Below are 16,335 nucleotides of genomic sequence, written 5' to 3'. Positions count from 1 at the left end.
CAGCTTTCATGGCTCTCTCTCACTGTACTGTTAAATAAAGGCATTAAAAAAACAGAAAAAAAAAAAAAATAAATAAAAAAACACAGTCAAAGCTCCTGAGATCCTCATGACACCTGGGACTGAATCAAGTCTCAACAGGTTTTCAGTTGGTGACTAGTTCACAACAAGTATCCTCTCTGGACTGAGACTTGCAATGATACTTATATGAAGAACATTTGCAAAGTTGAAGATAATTATAGTGTACGAAGAGTATGATTCCCTATTTGCAAGTCATGTACCCTACCTCTAAGTTTGATTGAAGATGAATTTCAAGCTTGCTTTCATTTCTCTATCCTGCTTTGTTTGTCTGACATGTTGTTGTATTTGTGTGTTCAAATGCTTTTATCTTTCTTTTAATGAACCCTTGAGGCACTATTGCTATTCAAAGACCCACAAACTGAACATAAGATTACAAAGTCTTGAGGTGGGAGCTAATGTAAATCCAGCATTGTAAATTTCCATCATGTTTACGGTAATTTGAGTTCACATTCACATTGGCCACATTTTCGCGGAATTGTTCTGTGTCCTGTCAAAGCCGTTGTCTGTCAGTAGCCTCCTCTCTCATGGATTATTTCACTTCTGTTTCCTCCCTTTGTAGTCAACCCTATTTTCAGCAACCCCATTTTTATTTTTATATGTTTCCTTTCACCACTCAAGCAGCACTGTAAAGCATATGACCTCTGCTATATCAAATTCACTCTAAGAGGATTATTTATCTGGCACTATGATTGTGATAGGTGAATTCAATTTGAGGCGCAAGGGAGGTGCGTTTAGGGACTCAACATCTCAAATGGTGTTTCCACATTCCTAATGACAGTGACTGAGGGGAGGAACAGAGTCCCTAGACAAATTAGAGGAAAAGAAGGAGGGCCAAGTTGGGAACAAACAGGAGTTTCTTGTCCCTGGCCTGCAGCCTGTTTGATCAATGAGTGCAAGGTATTCCCATAGGAAACAAGAAAAATGCAAAGCCTATTGTTGCCACCTTTCCAAGTCAATGCCAGTCAAGTGTTTAGGACTTTTTTTTTAGCTTTCTTTTAGAAATCTTAGAGAGAATGTCTAGCCACTGATAGTGAAGAGTTTGTTGCTGCCCACTGCTTTGTTCTCACCAGCTTCCCACACTCAAGCACCATCAATTGTGTTAAGCGTATGCATAGCAAAGCTAGAGGTTACAGCTATCAGGGTGTGGTTGCACAACTGCTGCAGAAACCTTTTGCTCCTCCACCACTCGTGCATGCCACATGACATACTTGAGTGGCTTCTGGTAACTTCTGCCTCAAGGCAACAACAGGGACTTTAATGTTCCCTTTTTCTGTTGCTAATTGTTTTTCTTAGTCTAACTCTGTGTCTCTAATTTTTTACTTTCCCTTGTTTCTCTGTTGGTCTAAGCATATCTGACATTGAGATATTTATAGTTGTGCAAATTAGGACACCATCCCACTTTAAATTGAAGAAGAATTATGGGAAGATGCAGTTCAGAGAAACTCTGGCCTTGTTCAGACCTGGCATTAATATGTGTCTTGGGTGATCCGATCAGCTCATTGTATAGCTGTGAATGCACCTGGTTTCATTGTACAGATCCCCCTAACTCACACAAACACATTGACAGGCTTGTCTGTCATAGTTGGACTGGCTAAAGTCAACAACACATTTGGTTTTTGCAAACAGAAATGTACATGTTTATTTGCATACAGAGCAGGGAAGTGAGATCTGAGCACAAGTAGTCACTTGAGATGCATGTGGAGCGCATGTTAATGCCAGGCCTGAAAAGGGCCTGAAATGATTGGAGTGGGGTCTGACTGATTCCCCTTTGGCACAAAAGGCTACAAGACTATTATTGTAAATGCAGTCTTGCTAGTTCCAAACACATACATGGCCTCTAGCAAATCATCAACTGTGCAACTTGTGCCCTTTTGCACAGTCACTATTTTGTTTGTTATCAAGCAACATCAGTTATACACTATAATTTCTTTATTCTGATCAGCTAGTAGAAAATCTCTTTTCACCCCCTTGTCTGCCTAATTTGAAATTCCTTTGACTGCTGCTGACTCCTCTGTTGGCCTCAGCAGAGTGTAGACACTCAGGTTTCTGCCATAGACTGTAATTAAAGATGTACGTAGCCTCCATGATGTCACCCATAGATTTCTGAAGCTCAGAGTGGTCTGCTCTGCTGTCGCCAACTTGGTAGTGTCCGACTCCACCTAACTCCTGGCTAATCCTAAAACGGGCAAAGAAGTTGTACCTGTGTAGGGCAGAGACTTTGGTGTATGTCAGTTTAATAACTTTTAGCATCATTAGCGCAGCTGGGCATCTTGTTTAATTAGCTAGTTAACAAGCTAAGCTAACAAGCCAGATATGGTGAGTGCAGACACCGATATCTGCTAATTAGTGGTAACATATAAATAAAATAATGCTAGAATTTCGCTCACCTCAGAATACAGGAGGGCAGACCTCTCATGTTCTGATACTCAGTTAAACACACAGCAAGCCATGTTATTTGTCTGATATTTGCATCCGCTAGTGGAGTTTTGACACATCCATGTTGACTTCATTTTTCAGCCCCAGAGGTTTCTGCTTAGATATACATATAGTGCAAGCTGCTTCTTTTCTTCTGATTGCAAAGAAGCTCACTGTGAGCCTAGCACATGAAGGTTCATGAAATCCCCCCAGGTTCCTCTGCTCTCCTGTAGATGTCCTTGTGCAGGGACAAAAATATGATCCATCAACAGCTTCCCACTCAATGGCAATATTAACGCTGCCAATTGTATTCCTTATAAGGCAGCATGTTTTTTTTTTTCCTTCCGTGAAACAGGCATGAACAGAAAAATGCAATGCAACACGGAAGGAAAAAATAGGACATAGTTCTGTTTTCCGGCTGTGAGCAGCAATGCATGTCAGAGCAGCTGAACTATGCAGGACAAACCTCTGCATAGTGCATTATGGACACAAATGTCATTACACAGAGTAATGATCAGACCTGATGTCCACATGCTGTTGTCACTGGAATATAATTATCAGGTTTGCTGTTTAGCCATGCCCAAGAAGTGGGCGTTTTTGGATGCACGTCAGGCAGTGTGTCACATGAATATGCGGCCACTGTCTATACTCACTCCACAATTACAGGCTATGAAGCCTACTCTGTTGATCTCTTCAATATAATATTAAGAATTGGTAATAGAATTGTGCAGTAATAAATTGCACACAAACAGAACCGGTAAGTTCTCTTTATATGTTTCTGTAAAGGTCCACTTCATACATTGCTGGTTGCATAATGCAACCCATATAATGGGCAGTAGGATTTATGATGTCTGTGACTAGTTATTGATGGTAAAACCTTTTCTTTTACCTGGTCCATTGTGTTATAGAGTAACAGACATGACTATTTGACAATTTTTTTTGTGGATTGTAGGTTATCCACTGTCAAGCCTGGTTTAAAAGCGATATCACTCATGTATTCATCTACACACTTGCATACACATGCACAAAAACACAGTGGACACAGTGTTCCTCAGGCTTTGCAAGACCTTGGAAGTTTCACTGCTTTCATAGGCTTCTGTTTTTGTCATTAAAATATAGAAACCAGATTACTCTGGATGCCTCTCAGCAACACTTTGCATTGGAAATGTTGTTGCTTTTTAATTTTGTAAAATGCAGTGATTTTTACACGAGACCCTTGATGCCTAATTTACCCCAAAATATCACAGTTTTGATTTTCTTAAATTTCACCAAAAAGATTAAATTAATCATTTAATCTTTATAATAAATACTAATAAAAAACATGTTTGTATATATGCAAACAAAGCTGCTTCAAATAAAAGGAGAAAAAACTCTCCACCCTGTTGCAGAGAATAGAGCAGATAAACATGATTTCTCTTTTTCCATATAATCCATACAATGGGTCCATCCATATAATACACCACTGTGATGAGACATTTCTTTTTTCAATTTATTTCATCATAGCGTTCATTATCTGTGATGAACTAATATTATAAATAACACATTCTCTATAAATGTAACAAATATTTTTTTATTCTCTTCCAACCTTTCATTTACATGTACTTAGTTTCTAAACTCTACCAACCTTTTAAAATCGCCTTAAGACCTATCCATGGAACATGAACCCCTTTTTATTTGTTAAATTACATAATATATGAACTAATTTCCTAAAATGGTCACTTATCAGGAAAATGAACCCATTTACATACTAAGTTTAAGAAAGGAATAAAGCTGGACAGACTGTATTTTGCTGGACGTTGAGAGCATGCAAACACAGCCAAACACTAGCTTCTTTTATATGTATGGTATGCCAAATCAGTTCTTTTCACTGATGTGACAGAGAAGCGGACAGACATGTGGATTGGAGATGAAAGGATGGCAGGGTGAAGCGCGCAGACTGATCAAGGGACACGGGGAGGGGCAGTCCTGGAGTCGGTCCTGCTCAAGCTGCACTTAGATGCATTATCACTCATTCACTGTCTGCCACCCTCCCTTGTTCTGTCACTCTCTTTTTCTGTCTGTCTCTTTTCCTTCCTCCCACATTCTCCTTTCATCCTCGACCTACTTTCTTGGTGGTGGTGGTGGGTGTCGCTATACGACATGAAGCTCTGTGTTAGAAACACAAAGCAAAACTGGGACAGATTCTCCACGCTGCACAGATCACTCTGGAGGATTGCACCCTCTCCCAGGTCCACTGTGCTGCTCACTCATTCTGCACCTCAAGTTTGCTTTGTGCCTTTGTTGAGGCCCCTTGTGCCCCCACAGCACCCAGTCAGCATGTTTTCCCTTTTAAACTGGACACACACACACACACACACACACACACACACACACACACACACACACACACACACACACACACACACACACACACACACACACACACACACAAACACAAACACAAACAAATACACACACTCCATGTATTTCACAATCATTACTAACCCTATAGGGCGAGTTGTTTGTAACTTCCATTAGGACAAAACATAACCTTGTTTTCCTTTCTCTGGAGAAGCATGAAACATTTTTATAAAAAACAGTATACAAGAAAAGCCCACGGTAGAGTGTGTGACCTGGGGATGTGATTTCAGTAAAGAGCAAATATGCCATGTGCACCTATAGAAGAAGAGGAAGCTAAACATGTAAACGAGAGCACACAAGTTAATAGGCAATTTCATGCTACAGTCTTGACTTGCTTTTCTTAGCAAGGGGAAACACATTGATTGTCAGATTACCAGCCTGGTCTCAAATCAGTGTGGGCTTGCTGTACTCTCACTGCTTTTTCAGTCTTTCACTTTCTCTTTCCCTAGTGAAGGTGATCCTTGTGTTCTACTTCATAAAATGAACTGGTTTTATGTTGGTAACAGTCTGTTGTGCTTGCTTCAGTCTCTTGTTGTTTCCAGAAAATCTCTCCATACTAAAGAAGAGGCTGTTTGTTTGGCTGCTCCAAGCCTCATAAACTAGAAGCAATAAGGAGATAACAATAGACTCTCTATTTTCTTTCTTACTGTTGTGTCACTTGACCAGGCTATGGTCAGCTGAATGGAATGTTCTTTAGCTCAGAGATGATGATCACCATGGTTTTTGCGATCAGTGTGTCGTGCTGACAAAATTTATTGCATAGTGGTTCAACAGAAAAGTAGTTGCAGACAATTTAATGTATTAATCATTATTTATCCTGTAAAAAAAGGAACATAAACAATATTTAGCTTCTGATTGGATTTTGATATGAATTTGGGGTCTGGAAATTTTTGACATTTTGTAGATTCTTGATTAATCAGTTAATTAAAAAATGGCAGGTAAATCAGTCAGGAAATATTGTATTGCTATAAAATTAGAGGGGCCAGATCCTCTCTGATCCTTGTTCCTCTCTGATCCAAAGCTGTTGGCTTTGAACCTCACCAACTCTGACCTCAAAATCCAAGATGGCTGCTCTATGCATCAACAGAAGTGAAACCTGTATTTGTTTGCACTTCTGTCTTATTTGTGTCTCATTAAATCAGTCGTACACACAGTACTGTCCAAATTATATTTGTGTTGCAACAAAGTTTGTTTGCACATAATACAGTGTAATACGTTATTATCAACTAGTATTGCTAAGAATAACAACAAGCAAGCAACAACAATGACAAACTTCCAACTTGTTGTACTTCACAATGCAGTCAACTCGGGTTTGACTTCGTCCACAGTTTTAACATCTGACCTAAATGGATTGAAACATCACAGCGACGGTTACTTGGTTTTTGAGCCACTTGATTAGATAGCCACCTCTTTCCTGTTCTAACTTCACACTCTCTACTTCCCAGTTACCATGGTGATGGGGATTCCCACAGTCAAGCGGAAGGTGAAGTCTTATCTGTCAGAGACCCTGCGCTCGCTAATAGACAAGCTGTCACCAGAGGAGAAACTTGACTGTGTTATTATTGTCTTTGTTGGGGAGGTGAGATCTCATAGTCATACAGTATGAGTCATAGCATGACGCTCCTTCACAGTGAATTCAAAAATGATGATAAGAAGTCATGTGTGTCTGAAGTCTGTGTCTTCTGGTTTAATCTTTGTAGACTGACGTGGAATATGTTCACAGCGTAGTTGCTGGCTTGGAGAAAGAGTGAGTACACTTCTCTGCTTTCTGACAGGAGCACAAAAATGTGGTGAACCAGAGAAAATGTGTATGTCTGTGTTACATTTTTGACATCACCAGTGGCCTACTTTCTTCAGGTTTTCTACAGAGCTGAGTTCAGGCTTGCTGGAAGTGATCTCCCCACCAGCCGCCTATTACCCTGACCTCAACAACCTCAAAGAGACTTTTGGAGACTCCAGAGAGAGAGTCCGGTAAGCAGTTCACTCAGGCATGACGTTACCTGTGTGTTCAGTGCTGACAATTAATTAGTCAAAATGTGATAGAAATCATCATGGAAATCTAGAGAAACCAGCCTTGGGAGAAATGAAATGCAGGAGAGCTGTGATGAGGATTGCAGAAAAAATAGAAAGATGAGTCAGGGGGAGAATGGGAGGGAACGAGCAAGTGAGATCTTTTAGGGAGGCTGCCTAGGTACTTAGTATTCCACAGGCATTTCTCAAAGTCAGATCAAGGTCATCATCAGCAGCACCCTCTATCTCTTTCTCTCTGTAGTGCTCACTCGTATTATCTCCTGTATTTATCTTCCCTTTGTAGGCAGCTAACAATTGGCTTCATTAGAAATCTGTTTATGGTGCAGTTCGTGCTGACTACTTGCAGTTTGTACTTGGATAATAGCCATAAGGGTCATAGGACTATGTGTTATGTTTTTTATGTGGGTGTTTGTGAGCACAGATGCTTCTGATGATCAACTGAGCAGTTGGCAGTTGTTCAATGGGTCTGTGGTATACAGTCCAGATCATAAGTATTTGGATAGTTACACATTTTTTGCTCTCATGAGTTTTTATGTCAAATTACTTTTGAACCTCTAAACTTTAGGCACCATATATTAAAAGGGATGCCTCTCACAAAATGTTTCATGTATTGATGCAAATCTCAAATAAAAGCTGAGACTTGTCATTTTAATGTAGTATCCATTATTTTATTTAATAAAAAAAAAAATCAGCCTGAAGAACAAAAGATGCGTAACTGTCCAAATATTTAGGGTCTGGACTACACGGACGCAAGGCATTGGTATAGAGACTTCAGGCTTAATACTTTATATTCCCCTCACTGCTGAAACTGTAGCAACACTAAACTAACTGGCTGAGTGCATGCACATCCGAGCCCTCATATTAGTGGTGTCTCTTCACCTGACTGGAGTGTTAAAAGTGTGCGTGGAACATGTGCACTCAAGAAAATCTGTGTACCATCTCCCACACCTGTCTTCTGGAAGCATCACGAACATCTGCAGCTCTTGGCAAACAGCAGTGAGTCAGACGACAACGAGGGCAGATCATTCAGATCAAACAATTAGTTTGACAGCACTGGTTTATAAATTATTCAGATAGAGTCTGCTGTTGTAACATTCAGTATACCTGGGGGTACCTGATTTGTACAGTTTTGCTTTTTGAATGTGAAGCAGTGAGTTTGACATTCATTCAAGTTGTATAATATTTTGGAGGATACCATACGATGGATCAGTTTTCATATGTGTAGAATTTTATTGTGTGTTGATTATTTTTTCTTTTTTTAGATGGCGAACCAAGCAGAATTTGGACTATTCCTTCCTCATGATGTACGCTGTGAGCAAAGGAGTTTATTATGTCCAGGTATGTCCTTAAAAATAAACCAATGGCATCATGTTGGAGCGCATGTTAAGAAAGGCTCTATAGACAGTTACTCACAAGTATCAGTGTGAAAACCTTTTTTTTTGGCAAACACTGGTTTGCTGTTAGTTTGGAGAATGTCATACCAAATTAAAACTTGAAGCAAATGTGTGTTGTTTCACCCATTCATCAGAGATAGTGTGTTTTTTTTCACTCAGTCGTAGCCTAATCCTCTTCGACTTCTACAGCTCTTATCTGTCTTCTTGGCTCAACAAGGCATCCACTTTGGGAATGTTTGTATTAACGTTTACTATCAGCAGATTTCAAATACGAACACCAGCCATTCACTGTTCTGTTTAACTGTGGTATTAATCTCCCATCTTTCTATCTTATGCATGGGGTGCACCTTTTACATTCTCTGCTCTCAACTGGAGGGAAGAGGTATTGCCTCTCTTACATCTACTGTTACATTAGTTTAGTGTAGCGACTCAGTTGTGTTCTTTAGTGTAGTTAGAGGGATGTCCCCTCCGTGAGCATAGAGGCGTTTCCTGCTCCTCTTCCTCTCCCCTAGCAATAAACCCCAACAGTTCAAGTGCTTCCTTCTGTCTTACATTTTGTTCTTTCTGTACATCTACTCCTTCAGCTGGAGGATGACATTGTGGCTAAGCCCAACTACTTTGCCACTATGAAGAACTTTGCCCTGCAGCTCTCATCAGAGGACTGGATGATCCTGGAGTTCTCTCAACTGGGCTTCATTGGTACGATCTATTAAACACCTGATCAATATTCAGCATCCACCAGGGGTCTGTCAGATCAGATGTATTCAGCTGATGGCAAAGCCAAACAATGGCATTCTTGGCTGAATGGTTTCTATAAAGTGGTTATCAACTTCTCTATTCTTAACTATCAACTATTCTCTTGAATCAGAATTTTCCAATCCACTAGACAAGGCATTAACATATTGTAAGAGTTGTAGGGTCAAAGATACCAGGGGCAGATACAGAGTAGCCAGTAAAGACAGTATGGAAATCATATTGATCACTTTGGAAATTAGGTCATAGTGAGGTAATATTAATTGGGTGGGGAAAGGCAAATCCAAATTAAGCATGTCATTACAGTGTGTAAATGAGGAATGAGTATATTTTTAGTCCAAGTGAAACTTTTGTTTCTTGGTTTTGTTCTTATTTAGCATGCACAGCAATGGCTCAGATAAGGATGCTTCTTTTTAGAGCCATATTGTCAGTGATCAACTAATCCTATCTTGCATGATTATTTTATTTATATGCAGCTTTCTTTTAAATTCTTAATCTATGTTACTGAATAAAGGTATAGTTGTAATTGTGTACAGGTCTGCATTTAAACTTAAAGTACTCGAATGTACTCTATAATTGAAAGCAGAGTTTAACTAGACTACGATTAAGCCTAGTTTGTTGCTGCAACACACACTAAGAATATTTTATATTTGCAAAACTGGACTCAGCGTTTATTATAATTGATATAATGAATGATATGATATGAAAAGCAAAAGTGTTCTGCTCATCTTTAAGCAGCCATTCTTGCTCTGTCCCCCCTGAACAGTTTGTATTTAGTTTATTCAGTTTGTTTCATTAGTCATTTCTCTGAATGGAGTGTTTTTATAGTAGATTCTTTAGATGGATTTTTTGGCAATACAGTTTATTAATGGCATCCTTGAGCAGAGCCAGTAACCCTGGATTTGTCTCTAACCCTAACCTTTCTGTTTTCAAAACATTTATTATGCCAAACTTTGTCCTTTTAATTCTCTGCCAAAAATGGACAATTTATGTTCAAACCCCCCAACAACTCTTGAAACAGACAATTGAAATAATTTTGTTCAGGTTTTTTAATAAAGATGACATTCTGAAGTAGATATCTTTTTTCCAGAGAGACAAGGTTTCCACAAGAAGACACTAATTTGTTGTATTAATTCCACTTGATTCTACTCTTGTTTTTATTTACAGTGTAGCAACAAGTCCCCTAAGCCCTATTCATGGTTTAATCATCTTGTTGCAAATAATTGGCTGTTAATGTTGCTGAGTGCTTCTGTGCAGAATCAATGAGCATCTATAAACCCTCCTTATCCTCTCTTTCCTTCAGGAAAAATGTTCCAGGCTCCAGACCTAAACCTCATTGTTGAGTTCATCTTCATGTTCTATAAGGAGAAGCCCATTGACTGGCTGCTGGACCATATTCTCTGGGTCAAAGTCTGCAATCCTGAAAAAGATGCGGTATGTACTGTGGTTACTGTATGGATGTGAGCATCAGTGTTTGGGGAACAGGTGTATCATTCCTACCTCTCTTCTTTTCCAGAAACATTGCGAGCGTCAGAAATCCAGCCTACGTGTGCGGTTCAGACCCTCCCTATTTCAACATGTGGGACTTCATTCTTCTCTTGCCGGAAAGATCCAGAAACTCACAGTGAGTCTCACACTGTTGTTTATTTGCAACAGCAGTTCGTGCTGGTTCCTTTGTAGAAACACTGTATGTCTGTATCTGTAGGACAAAGATTTCCTGAAGCCATTGCTCCACAAGATGCATGTCAACCCCCCAGCTGAGGTTTCCACTTCAATGAAGGTATCACCCCTGTTGCTGTCCAGTCACCTGTTCTCTAGTTCAAAGGAATACTTATAAAAATAAGAATAAATTGAATCCAGTATGCCCTAAAATATGAAAACAATACAAGAGCAAAATCTATGACAATATGGAAATAAAGATGTGTATTGTGTCACGCAGGTGTATCAGGGTCACACGCTGGAGAAGACGTACCTAGGAGAGGACTTCTTCTGGGCCATTACTCCTACTGCAGGAGACTACATCCTCTTTAAATTTGACAGACCTATTAGCATAGAGAGGTAAATGTGAAGTCTTGTCTATTTGTGATATGTTTGTGTGCACATGTTCATATCTTTTGCATTCAAAGACTGTGGTGAGCATACAAAGCATATTATAATAATTCTTCTTCTTCTTCTTCTTCTTCTTTTTTTTATTATTATTATTATTATTATTATTATTATTATTATTATTGCAATAACATTTTCACATACAGTCACAGGCAAAATCGTGGCATCCTTCACTTGAAGTTTAACTTGAGTGTATGTGCGTGAGTGCTGTGTGTCTCCGGGGATCAGGGTAAGCTAATGAGAGTGCTCTAAATTAAGCATTCTCAGGCCAGCATCCTACTCTCTGTGGAGCCAAGGTAGAAAGGGAGTGAAACAGTGAATATAAAGGGACCTGATAGTGACACTGATGGCCCAGAGCAGACTTGAAAGGGATGTTAGTATTTGGTCACTATTATGTGGAGATGTGTGGTGATCGTATCCACTTCTCTGGTAAAGATTATGTTAGTGCAGCAAGACAAGTGTGAGAGACTGTCACTCTCTCAGCAAGTAAGTGGCAGTGAGTGGGAAAGAAGCCATCTAGTGTTCCACTGTCTGATTCTGAAGTGTTTTGTGTCTGCTTTTGAGTGACGCCATCTACACTGGCTTAGACTGTATTGCTATGTCGATTAGACAACATCACATGGTTGAAAGATACAGCATTTTTTTATGATCTGGCACTGCCTCCGTCTCTGGCCTGCATTGTCACTCTGTCTCCTACACTCTGGCTGTCTAACATTTAATACAGTTAAATACAGTGCACCCACAAACTGAAGTGAAAAGAGATAAAGTAAGGGAAGCATGGTCATCTGTTTCCTCTTTGAATCTCTCCAACCATCAACCCTAAATCCACAGCTACAAGTGAAGCTCATATTTCACACTGTGCTCATGCTTTGTGAATTCAAAGCATCCTGTTGTAGCTGCTCTGAAATCTACTGAGATTTCTCAGTTTTTCCTGACTGGAAAGGCTGAAATACTAGAATTTTTAATGTTCAAAACCTGTATGACCTGAATATGAGATCTAAGAAGCATAAGCTTTGAAATTTTGATCAACTATTTCCTACTTTGAGTTAAGTTCTGATGACACAGGGGGTGTATATACTTTTACATACCCAATTTTTTCAATTCATGGACATAACTTCATGAACCTGATGTCCACAAGTGATTTGATGAATTGTATGTATCTGTGTGGCAGCAGCTTTCACTTGGGTACAAGAATGCTTACGCATAACTATAAATATTAAAATGAATGCTCAATTTGTTTGGCAGGTTCCTGTTTCGCAGTGGTAACCAGGAGCACCCAGGGGACAGAATCGAGAACACCACAGTGGAAATACTGCCTGTTTCGGTAGGGAACACACATGCACACACACATGCAGTCTGTCACACTTCTGTGGTGTTATGTGCAAACGGCACTGATTAGATTACATTGAGTGGTTGCTCTCAGGGACGTAGCGCATTGATTATTGACAGGAATGTGAGCGTGACAGAATCGTTTGCTCTGCCAGAGGCAAGACATTCTGACATTGTGATCCACACTTCCAATACAGGCACAGAAGCTAGTATCAGTTAAAGTGCTGCTTAAATGTAAAATCATTAAAGATTTTAATTTGTGTCTTACATTTTATTCTACTGTCCATTTTTCACTATGTTCATATGTTAGGAAACTGGACTGCAGACCAAAGAGAAGTACAAACGAACAGAGGACCGCTTTTACAGAATCAGTAAGTGGATTTGACAGTTTCCTAGAGCTGTGTGTGTTAGTGCATACAAACACACTGAGACATTGTGATCAGATTACACACTCACACTGATGGTGCCGAGTTATAGTCAGTGGACAAAAATTGTGTGGAATGTTCTCAGTCACAGCCGTTTTCTCTTTTTATTCCTTCTAGTTTTCATCTTTTATTTATCTTCTACTTTTATTTATTTTCTACTTATTTTATCTTTACTTTTATTCTTGTTTTTGCTGATATATTTTATAAATAATAAATTTTGTATCATTTTGGTTTTTTTTTTTGTTTTTTTTTTGTTTTGTTTTTTTTGAAATTCATTTTTCTTTAGTTATCACATTTATTTTTTTTTTTGCGCTTGAACACCTACTTCACTGGTGAAGTATTGGCACTTTACCATTAAATATGATTTTAGTACTTCATATGTGCTTTTTTTTGTGTGTGTGTGTGTGTGTGTGTGTGTGTGTGTGTGTGTTTAAACACATAGGTCAGTTTGAGAAGGGTGTGGCAGAAGGGGCTGTAGATCCTTCCTTCAATCCTATCCTGGCACTTCGGCTTTCGGTTCTCAAAGACTCTGCTGTGTGGGCCATCCTTAGTGAAGTAAGCCAATCTGAACTGCGCTTGTTAAAGTCTTTTCCAAATACATAAAAAATACCTCTTGCTCCAGATGCATACTGCCTCCTTGTTTTAACCCACAAATGTGTGGCACTCTGCTCTACTCTTGCAGGTACATATAAAGAGGATAGCTGGCTGACTCTTCTGGAGGGGACACATGAATCATGGCCCCTGGGGGACCAAAATCTCCTAGACTGCTTACGCAGGGCCTCTGGCACCTAGCAACCAGCAGTGAAATCATTAGAGCCCACTAGAGTTGCTCGTCTGAGCTTGTCTGAGGAAAGCCACCTCTCTGTTCCCCACTCGTCCTAATGTACCTTGTTATTTTGCTTCTCATTGATCAATTTCTCCCTTTCTTTCTGCATCTCTCCCTCACTCTTGTGCTCTTAATTCATTTGTGAGAATGTGAATACTACTGTCTGAAGAACAACAGCGGAGTGTGTGAAGACATCTGTCCCCAGCTCTGGCTCTGAAAGTAACTGTTGCTCAGCTGCTTTGAACACAATCAGAAAACGCCAGGACAAATGAGGAGAAACCAACACATCTGGGGAGAACCAGTCACCTGGCCACTGGTGTAGATTCTGCCAAATCCTCCTGTTACTTAATGCTGCCACCTTTGGGCAAGCTGGGGCATTGCACTGTCACTAGCGCCCCAGCAGAGCCCATGATGATCAAGAATGTTGACATCACTAATGGCCAGTTGCTCTCTGTTCTCGGCAGAGATGAAGGAGCTCTAGATCAACACCAGCCCAAACAAAAATGTTTTCCTCACTCCTAGAGTATTGTAAGTCACGCTCAAATACTCCACTTGTCCCGAGACACAAACTCAGTATGAGATTTTCCAAACTTTCCTTGATCCTGCCTGCAGCCAGTCGGTGACAACTTTGACCCTTGGCTAGATTCTGTGGTAATTACTTCAGTCCATCAAGAAAATAAGTACCATGACACCATATCTATCTCACCTCCTGTTCTGTCTGACAGGCTGTGTATGACCTCAGTGTCCATTTATATTATACCAATCAGACATTGCCTTGGCGTCATTTTCCTGAAGGAATATATTGTTATATTGATATATTATTACAGCTTTGACGATCTATGAAGGTGACTTAATTTATTTGAAATAAATCTTTAATTTGTACAAGAGGTAAAATATATTTTTATTCTATTAAGAGATGTTTATCGTAGTTCAGAACCTGTTTTATTTGTGTACTGTTTTTTTTTTCTTTTTTTGAAATTGCTAATGTATATTTTATTTTCATAACAGCTTCTTGTGAAATTGCTTTGTCTGAAAGTAGCAAGTGGCTCAGTTCAGTTTCTTTTCACTTGAAGTGAAATGTTAACAGAAAAACGATTAATTTTCACTGTTTAAAAACAAAATGGTAGGAGAGTTGAGAATAGATTCTTTTGAATTAGTTGTGGGTCAAAATTAGAAAAATGTGCCTTATATCCAGGTCCCTTGAAATTGTGTCGGCAGCATTATTCCAATCTGTTCCCTCCTACTTTTGCCTACACACTAACTGCTGGAGATACTGATGTTTTACACATACAGTCCAATTGGTGATTGGATTTCAGAAGCACTATCTCTGTGTTATACTGAGTGAAAGTGATAAACGAGGGTTTTTTGTAACAGATTACCATCTGCATGATTTGCACTGCTTTTTCACTTTTTTGTTACCATCACACCCGTCACCAGTGTACTTAAATTTTCCATCTTTGCACAGTAGATGCTCATTTCACTGATTCCTTGAAATCCACTTTACAATATATTTTGCCCAATCATGTATCTTATTTTTTGATTGGACAGAATACTATGACTACTGATTATTGCAGAGTGCGCCTTTTGTAGTAATGATTTGGCTGAGGTTGTGCAGTACTTTCACTGATTGTAAATCTATAAAAACAGCAACAAGTATCTCTTTCTCTCTCTTTCACTCTATATTTTGCCTCACTTAATTGTCTATCGAAATTAATTTGACATGTTTTGTGTTTGTGTGGCCAATGTTCTGAGTGGAAGCTATTTTTAAGTGAAACTTCACTCATCTCACATGTCAATGGTTTATTCAAGGGGGTAGTGAAGTGCCTTTTGGTGTAACTGTTATGGAAGTGTGACAATTTTTACTAATCATGCCTGTGCACATGCATGATTATTATTTGTAATTTATAAAAAAATGTTTTGTGTGTTTTGTTTTTTCAATCAGAGCAGGCTCTTCCACCCCCTGTTCAAACCATCTATGCTAGAGCTGTACTCTAGAAAACAAGCAGTGCAACGTCTTCCTCTTAATCAGATTCTGTTAACTGGTAGAAGATGGGAGCAAGGCATTTGAAGGGTGGAACATCTTATTTTGAAAGGGTAAAGACACTTTCAGTACTGCTAAGACCGTTGGCCTCTGCCTCTTACCCGGCATCCACATGAAAACTGAAACTGAATGCATGAAAACAGCATGAACAATCCCATACTGTATTTGTGGAAAGTGGACAGGAGGCAAACAGAAGAACTCTTCCCATGTTCGACAACCCTCAACGCCCATCAGTTCATGTGCCTTCATCTTGTACATGTGAATGCCTACGTCTGATGATTATGACATCATTTTTCATGGACATCTTTGGAATAAATGATAAAAGTTGTTAGAAGTCATGGCCATTGTTTTTTGTGTTGTGATTTTAGTTCTACTTGCATTACTCATGCCATCTGCATCCCCAGGGTTGAAGTAACAGGCAAAATCCATTTTTGTCTTTGTCATGAATTCATCTGCAAACGTTGCAAACATGACCACAAAATTTAGCCGACATAGTCTAATGTTCTTCCACAAATGGTTGGTGATTTCGTTTATACT

General features: G+C 39.3%; 1 protein-coding gene across 1 annotated transcript in view; it reads left to right on the top strand.

Moving 5' to 3' along the window:
- Nucleotides 1-16,136, top strand: part of mgat4a (alpha-1,3-mannosyl-glycoprotein 4-beta-N-acetylglucosaminyltransferase A) — a 30,885-nt gene extending 14,749 nt beyond the window's left edge. Inside the window, exons 4-16 of the mRNA XM_071477676.1 lie at nucleotides 6,339-6,472; nucleotides 6,594-6,640; nucleotides 6,751-6,864; nucleotides 8,187-8,262; nucleotides 8,903-9,017; nucleotides 10,375-10,505; nucleotides 10,588-10,695; nucleotides 10,777-10,851; nucleotides 11,011-11,129; nucleotides 12,423-12,501; nucleotides 12,817-12,877; nucleotides 13,374-13,486; nucleotides 13,614-16,136. Of these exons, the coding sequence (XP_071333777.1) occupies nucleotides 6,339-6,472; nucleotides 6,594-6,640; nucleotides 6,751-6,864; nucleotides 8,187-8,262; nucleotides 8,903-9,017; nucleotides 10,375-10,505; nucleotides 10,588-10,695; nucleotides 10,777-10,851; nucleotides 11,011-11,129; nucleotides 12,423-12,501; nucleotides 12,817-12,877; nucleotides 13,374-13,486; nucleotides 13,614-13,640 (1,199 nt within the window). The 3' untranslated portion in view covers nucleotides 13,641-16,136. The remainder of the gene's footprint in view (nucleotides 1-6,338; nucleotides 6,473-6,593; nucleotides 6,641-6,750; nucleotides 6,865-8,186; nucleotides 8,263-8,902; nucleotides 9,018-10,374; nucleotides 10,506-10,587; nucleotides 10,696-10,776; nucleotides 10,852-11,010; nucleotides 11,130-12,422; nucleotides 12,502-12,816; nucleotides 12,878-13,373; nucleotides 13,487-13,613) is intronic.
- Nucleotides 16,137-16,335: the final 199 nt, after the last annotated feature.

This window comes from Trachinotus anak, unplaced genomic scaffold (genome assembly GCF_046630095.1).
Source record: "Trachinotus anak isolate AG129_WGS33_773 ecotype Australia unplaced genomic scaffold, CSIRO_AGI_Tana_v1 ptg000001l, whole genome shotgun sequence".
Classification (NCBI taxonomy): Eukaryota; Metazoa; Chordata; class Actinopteri; order Carangiformes; family Carangidae; genus Trachinotus; species Trachinotus anak.
Note: the sequence above shows the minus strand (reverse complement) of the source record. Positions and strands in the feature narration are given on the sequence as shown.